General features: G+C 45.6%; 1 protein-coding gene across 1 annotated transcript in view; it reads left to right on the forward strand.

Moving 5' to 3' along the window:
- Positions 1–2,722: 2,722 nt before the first annotated feature.
- kcnk10a (potassium channel, subfamily K, member 10a) overlaps positions 2,723–7,981 on the forward strand; it is a gene marked incomplete at both ends in the record, with an annotated part of 12,888 nt that continues 7,629 nt past the window's right edge. Inside the window, 2 exons of the mRNA XM_080833153.1 lie at positions 2,723–2,777; positions 4,601–4,983. Coding sequence (XP_080689279.1) covers positions 2,723–2,777; positions 4,601–4,983 — 438 coding nt within the window. The remainder of the gene's footprint in view (positions 2,778–4,600; positions 4,984–7,981) is intronic.

A 7,981-nucleotide genomic window follows, 5' to 3' on the forward strand; every position in this document is an offset into this window, starting at 1 on the left:
ATCAACAGTCTTTGATTGTGACACTGATTGATTGCTTTGTAAAGCACTGAGACTTCTCTGTTTGTTAAAGTGTGCTATATAAATACAATTCATTATAATTATTATTGTTACCGGTATTATTATATATGAACAATGTTGCTGGCCTAATTCTTGAATGGCACATTAAATTAATATTACCCTCTTGAGCAACTTCTTCAGATTGACTAATGCTCTGTGATAGTTCTATTCTGTGTTTTGAACCAAAAAATTAGGAGACACTGGTTTTGCACCAAATCTCCAGAAGATGGCGCCACTCGCATCTAATTTCAATGATAGACATTGCAGTTTACTCAGAGATTTCAAAGGATACGCAGTCGATTTTTTTAGGCTGCAACGGGTATGCTGTCCATGTCTTCATGCGTAATTCGGAACCATACAACATCCAACCCTATTATCCACGCATTGAGAGAGAGAGAGAGAGAGAGAGAGAGAGAGATAAATAGAGAGAGAGAGATAAATAGAGAGAGAGAGAGAGAGAGAGAGATAAAGAGAGTAATATTAAATGTATTTATATTGCGCCAAAACTATTTTGTCTCAAGGCGCTCTACAGAGACCAGGGCCTTAACCATATGGAGATCCAGACCATAACGGTCTCTATTTGCTAAACTAACCTCTGATTGATTAGGCCTATGTTTCAGAGGCTTTAGTGCTTTTGTGTCAGCTAATGTTACATTTAAGATGCTGAAGGTGCTGAAAAAAAAGACAAAGTGGGAGAACAACTTCTACAGTCCAGATCTAGTCTAGATCTTAGTCTTTTTTCCACTTAGAAAGGTCCTTGTGTGAGCAAGCTAGCACAAACCTGTTGAATATCTAGACAACATCTTTTGTAGGTTGCAGATGACAGCTTCCACAGATGAATTGGTCCCTGGGTTGATAACAATTAGCTTATTGGGATTTTGTTTCTTCATCTTACAGTAGTAGTTCATAATGTCTAGTGTACATTATCCTTATGGAATAGCAGTGCACTTTACTCTAAAAAGTGGATAACTTTCGGTGGACTATAAAAAGGGAAGAAGGTTTATTATCATTAAGCTTTGTTTGCGCGTTCACTGGCGAAGTGAATGCAGATAGTTATAGCTATTTGTTGAACATACACACCAGCTGAGTTATTACATTACTAAGTGCATAGTCTGTGGCTATAACATCGTGGGTTTAAAGTATCTTTTCAATTAAATGGTATTTATATAGCGCCATAAACATTTTCTCAAGGCGCTTTGTCGCTTTTCAGAGCCTGAACCCCACTGAAGTCCCCGCTGTCAAGTGCACAGAAGTTAATATTTGGCCATCATTCGTGGACATATACATGTTATGAGTTATTTTAATAATCATTATATCATCAATATGTGCAGTCCCGCTCTTGACTCGAACCCGCTCCGACGCACCCTGGGACATCGGAGGTGGCGGTGCTATAAATTGCGCTACATCAATAAACATGAATTTCTTACGTACGTCTTATAGTTTCGGGGAATGATGGTTATTCACTGCAGTGTTCCGTATCTGCTGGCCACAAATTGACAGATACACTCCACTTGTCTTAAGCCTATTTAAAAAATAATAAATAAATACAAATAGGTTTAAAGCAGAATCTACAGAATCCCTCTAACCTATATATTTTTTTGCATTTGTAATCGGGCTACGCTCTATTCAATAGCATAGACAAAACTAGAAACATTATGGCAGGACACAATAGGCAAGTGAAAGGTAGGATGGCCTGTGTAAAATCCCATCTTTGTCCACAGCACTTTTCAAACCAAAATGATGCTCAGGGTTTAAGCATCTTTTAATTCAATCTGACCATTGTAGTTCACGCACGAGGGGTAGATATGGTTTGGTAATCGAAGCATGGTGTCTTGATGATGTAATGCTGTAAACAGGATTGTTGGGACGATTGTGATTGCCACAGGGGCTGCTCTATGCGAGCAGTCGATACGTTTCATTCCTACCTTAATGTCTTTTATGCAGTTTCATCCGCTTGGTGTATTGACAATAATCGTTTTCTTGCGGGAGCGCGCTATGGATACAGTCACACGCCAACTATGATAACAACGCCAACCGAAAATTACTAGAACAGGCTAGCCCACTCCTCCAGGCTGAACTTTGAGTGGCACGAGGTGCTTAAAAGCTTCCTGCTTTTGCGCTGCGCTACCACTTGGCGCATCACCGGCACAGAATTAAGCTGGCGAGCAGGTGTGAGACGCATCTTTGGACCCAGTGCCATTGTATAATCATCTGGTCCACTGAAGTCGTGCTGTATTGCGGCTGTTGGACAGACCGTTGTAGAAAATGTAAGCACGGGGTTCGCCAGTCCTATAGTCTGCAGAGTAAGGGGTATACCCCCCTGCGCCTCTCGCCTTTCACTGAGACAAAGGGACTGTTGGATGGATGGACGATGGTGCATCGAGCCATAGGTGGGGTGCTTTGCGCTAGCGTTCTTAAAAGACATCAAGCCAAACACAACAAGAAGAGTTCGCCTGGGCATGCACCTTTTTTCCAGTGTCAAGAGCAACGTGAACGACAGATGATGCTGTGGCTGTGTTTCGCTCACTCCCGCTCACCGCCCTGTCTTGCCAAAAAGCACTAAAAGGAAGACTTGACAGCTTATTGTGTACACACACTATTTATTCAGATTCCATATAATTTGAAGGCAAAAAATATACACCCTCAAATCAACACACCACCGAAGATGAAATTTCCCACGGAAAATCCAAGAAAACCAGGGAACTGGAACCCTCCACCAGGTAAGTGTGCTATCAGTATGAATACTTGGATTTTTTAAATTGCAATCGTATTAATAGGTAGACACTAATGTTGTTTTATCCCTTCATAGTTATTTGCAGTCTTGAATGGCTTTTGTTTTGCTACATAGCTAGTTTGTAAATGTAATTGTTATTCACATCAGAAGATTTTTCCAGATGTAAGTGTGGTTAACACCGTAGTGTGACTCCCAGTTACTCTTAATGAGACGCGAACACACCCGTGTTTACGGTTCTTCTAGAGCAAACCCTTTCAAGTTAGTTCACAGAAATACCCTATTTCCACGATTTCCAGTCAAATTAATATACCTTAAATTGGGTTATAATTTCGAATGTGTTGACGAGAAAACGGTTGATAACGCATTATCTCTGCAGTCCTTTTTGGTTGCAGAGCATTGGTATCATTTGACAGTCCACCGTTGTGGCAGACTTCACTTTCCCTTCATTAAAATTCAAATCAATGTGTAGCAGACACGACTCGTCTCGTCCCGTGTCACGATGGTGTTTCCCCACCAATACATTGCGGCAGTCGCATGGCTTGTGTTAGACACTTATTAACGGGAGCGACTTCCTGGATTTGATTGGTAAATAACGTGCCTTGCGTCATTCTTGGCACATGTAAATCATTGAGCGTAGTGTCATTTTGATATTCAAAGTGCTAATTGAAGGCATCACATGATTCCAAATTTCGCTGTATGCGAAAACAATGCAAACAAGGCTGTTCTATTCCATCTCTATTCTATGAAAGATTTAGGCTGCTGCATTTCTATTGGTTCTGAAGTGTATTACCTCATAGAGTGATGGTTGGAACATGGGTAGATCCCCACCTCATCCAACATGTGAGGCACGTCCTTAGGGTTGTTACACGCATGGCCACATACTCCCTCTCTGTGCTAGGGGATATGTGGCATCATGACCTTCTGGGAGAATACTATGTTGATTCATGGTGCAAAGTAAAAAAAAAAAAAAAATCAATTTCAGATCTGAAACCTGCAGCTTAGATGCTCAAAATGCAGTCTCTTTGCCTCAGAGTAGCCTCCATTTGGTCCCTCTACCTGTTACACATTTCATCAGCCACCACAGTGTGTAAGCCCAATGGCTGACAACAGGTCATGGAATGTGATATACACTTGAGGACTGAGGGCACACAGTGAGAGGATATGCCTGAAATGTGACATCGAATCCCTTCTCTAGCCTACCTAGCATCACCTCCCCTCATGACGAGAGCAAAGCCAAGCCAAGCAGTCGCTGTTCAAAACAGCAGGTTCAGTGCAGATGCATTTTCTTCTGCCTTATTTGAGGAAGGAAACGAAATGGACTTGCGAATCAATGTGGATACAGAGGGGAGCGTTTGGCATGAGCCTCAGGCGTCGGGATTCTTGTTGTTTTTGTGGAGCTGGGTCGACAGTTGCTGCCTTTAAGCAAAGCCCGGCTCCACCCCTGGGAAGCAATGCTTCGAAACTTTAACGGCTTTTTATGAAGCCCACTAAAGTCATTAGAGGATCGCTGCCGTCGCCTTGCGTGTTTGCCGTGATCGAAGCGGGAAGACAAAAAAAGCTCCATTACTGTTTAGAGCCATGTGAAGTGCTTAGCTTATGAGATGTAAGTGGACAACCACACGGTAGTGTAAACAGACTCTGCTGTTCTGCTTGGTTGTGTTAACAGTCTTCAAAGGAAGGGGGTGTTTTTCGGTGATTTCAACGTATGACGTCTTCAAAGCAAAGATTCAAAAGCTTTTTTGATTAGGTTGTGACTGGAGCATCATAAAAATTCGATATCTTTGTCCCTCTGTCCTCTGTCCTTCTCAGTGCCTGTGCAGACAAACCTCATCCCGCCGAAGAAGGTCCAGCCGAGCATGTTGCAGTCCAGCCTCGTCCAGGCCAGTGTGGCCACCATGCAGAACCCCATGGGCTGTTCGCCGCACCGGCACTCGTTGTCGCGGCCGGCCAGCATGGTGGCTAGCATGGAGGCGGTGGCCGACGGCACGGCCACCTTCACCGTCATGAAGTGGAAGACGGTGCTGGCTGTGTTCGTGGTGGTGGTGCTGTACCTGGTGGGGGGCGGGCTGGTGTTCCGGGCGCTGGAGCAGCCGTTCGAGAGCAACCAGAAGGACACCATCACCATGGAGAAGGCAGCCTTCCTGCAGAGGCACCCCTGTGTCACCTCAGCCGAGCTGGAGGCGCTCATCAAGGTATGCTCTCCTCTCCGCTCTCCTCTCCTCCCTCTCCCCCCATCTGTCACTCCTGCTCCTGTCCCTCTAACCTCCACAACCCCAGCGCCTTCCCACCGCCACCCCCCTACCCCCCCCCCCCCCCCCCCCCCCACAGTTGCCGTCTCTGTCTTGTCCCAGGTGTGTTCTCAGGTCCTGGGGTAACGCGAGAACCACATCGATCTGATGACATCCAAGACTCTCTCCTCACATAAAAAAAAGAGTCGGGACGCACGGGGCTGAAGCACACTGAATGGGCGAAGGCTGTGGGACAAAAATAGGCACAAAAAAAGCGGAGAAGTCTAGCCGGCTGTCTGTCAGCCTGATCTCGCCTCAGCACTAGACCCCCTGGCAGAGAGTGAACTGTAGTTGATGGGAGGGGGGGGAGGGGGGGGGGGGGGAACTGAACACGTGTGTATGTGTAGCTAGGCCACTGTGGCTCTTTCACGAGCCCTGAATGTGACTTGCCCACAGCGATGGCTGACACTCAGGCAGCTGCCCCTAACTCTGATGCTTCATGACAGTCATCATTAGGCACAGTTGACTGGGGATGAGGCGGTTGTTGTATAACATCGCCTTTGAGTAACAACAGAGAGAGTGGTGGTGCAAGGGTGGGGAAGATTGGACCAGACTGTTTCTGCCTACCCCACTTATAAACATGAAGCAGGTCTCTCTCTTGCGCTGTGGCAGAGCCAGGATGGGGCAAGACAAAAGAAAGATTCATTAGGTTTGGGTATTGATTTTTTTTTGCGCCCGGATCCAAGATTTAACTACTTGGCGAGAATCCCTGATGATATTGTCCCTATCCTTTTCAATTAGGGCTGTTTGCATACAACCCATGCGCCATAATTCAGCCTGCCAGATTGATTTGTGCAACCTTCATTGCATTTCTGGTAGCACTATGGCAGATGTGCTGTTAGTCCTTAAACAGCCACTCCCTAGCGATGATATCCCAGGCAGTGTTTTGTGTACGGAACCTGACGCGACACCTCGCCCCCCTCCTCATTACAACGTGGAGCTTCCTTTATGGCCATGAGGAATGCTTGTAAACTGAACTTGATTTAATTCCCCTCTCCCCGGATCCAGGGAAAGCCCACTAACAGCAGCTTTTTTATTTGACTTGCATCTCTGTGCCCTGGCGTTTTGCTGGTGCAAAGAAGCCTGCAGCTCCTTGTAAAACATCTTCAGTGACGCCCAGCTATTAAAAAGTGCCAGATATCGACCCCAGTACTGCAAAACAGTGTTGTGAGGGACAACATGACAAGGGCGGTGAGCTGAGCTGTCCAATTTGTCCTCTCTGTCTGTCCCTCGCATGCCAAAACTAAATATTCTATTCATGTGGTGGCTACTTACCTTATTAGTTCTAATAGAACAGTACTTGCCATATCAGTTCTAATAGAACAGTACTTACCCTATCAGTTCTAATAGAACAGTACTTACCTTATCAGTTCTAATAGAACAGTACTTACCTTATCAGTTCTAATAGAACAGTTCTTACCATATCAGTTCTAATAGAACAGTACTTGCCATATCAGTTCTAATAGAACAGTACTTACCCTTTCAGTTCCAATGGAACAATACTTACCATATCAGTTCCAATGGAACAGTTCTTACCATATCAGTTCTAATAGAACAGTACTTGCCATATCAGTTCTAATAGGAAAGTACTTACCTTATCAGTCCAATACAACCTGACTCTGTTGATTTGTTTTGGCCTCAAGAGCATGGAAAACCTGAGACGCAGATAATATTTCACACTGGAGGATTGTATACTAGACAATCAGACAATCTTTGTGGATTTACTGAACTTGATCAACTTACTTACATCATCTGGTCTACTTCACTTGACCACTATCATCCTTTCATGGAGGTCTTTCTTGTGAGTCCCCCCGTCCCCCCCCCCCCCCCCCCCCCCCCCCCCTCAGTGTGCCCTGAAGACATCCACTCACCCAGTTATGGCTTAGATAACGGTATGAATATAGTTATCGTTTATTCCGTAAGTATTAGCCACATCTTCAACAGAAGGTTTCAGCGCATCTGTTGGGGAATCAATTATTGACAACACACACCTCCAGCTCCCTTGAGGTATGGTGCCGTGTAGTGGGTTGTGATGTGGGGTGGTGTGGTGTGGTGTGGTGGGAGAGGATGGCAAAGCTGTTTCTCTACCCAGGAAAAGGTGGAAGCGTTGAAATTAACTGACAAAATAGATTCATGTTTGCTTCACATACACACCATACATACAAACACAAACGCACGTACGCCATTGGGGGATATGTATCCAAATCCAAACTCATCTACATCGAAAGAACACAGCCAAACAATTATTATCACTGTTTTTTTAGGGGTGTCTGTGTGGGGGATGTGTGTGTGTGTGTCTGTGTGTGTGTGTGGGGGGGGGGGATGACAGAGTACAACGGACCAGGCTGTGAGTCAACGTTGCGGCACGGTTCCAGCCCAGGCCAGTGTCGGCGCATGGAGGTGTTATTCCTTATTACCCTCCGCCCCCCGAGCCATGACTCAGGTGCGCGAGAGAGGAGAAGCTGAGTCAGTAGCCGCGGCCTCCGGACTTCTGGTGGTTCACGGAACGCCGTTTGGCTGGAGCGTGGTGGCTGGCGCCTCTCTCCACTGCGCTAATGCAGTTACATAACGATGCGCGAAAGAATGTGATTGAACAGCAAAGCAGTTCGGTCCATGGCGTTTGTGCTCTGGCAGCAAAAAGAAAAGCCAGTGGAAATTAGACGGATATTGCGCCTGAGCGGAGGTGAATGAGACCATTTGTTTCCTATACAGCTCTGGGGTGGGGGCGGAACATTATTTTGTTGTGTGAACAGCAGCTCTGGCTAAATGTTCAGCAGTTAGCCGATCGTTACACTATCTGAATCTCGACGCGTTTCATTTTGTTAGTTTCAGCTTCACACCATCGTCATCGTCTGTTCCACCTGACACGGTGGGCTCTGTTGATCAACTATTAAGTTTTGAA

Source organism: Sprattus sprattus (assembly GCF_963457725.1).
Source record: "Sprattus sprattus genome assembly, chromosome: 2".
NCBI classification, from domain to species: domain Eukaryota; kingdom Metazoa; phylum Chordata; class Actinopteri; order Clupeiformes; family Clupeidae; genus Sprattus; species Sprattus sprattus.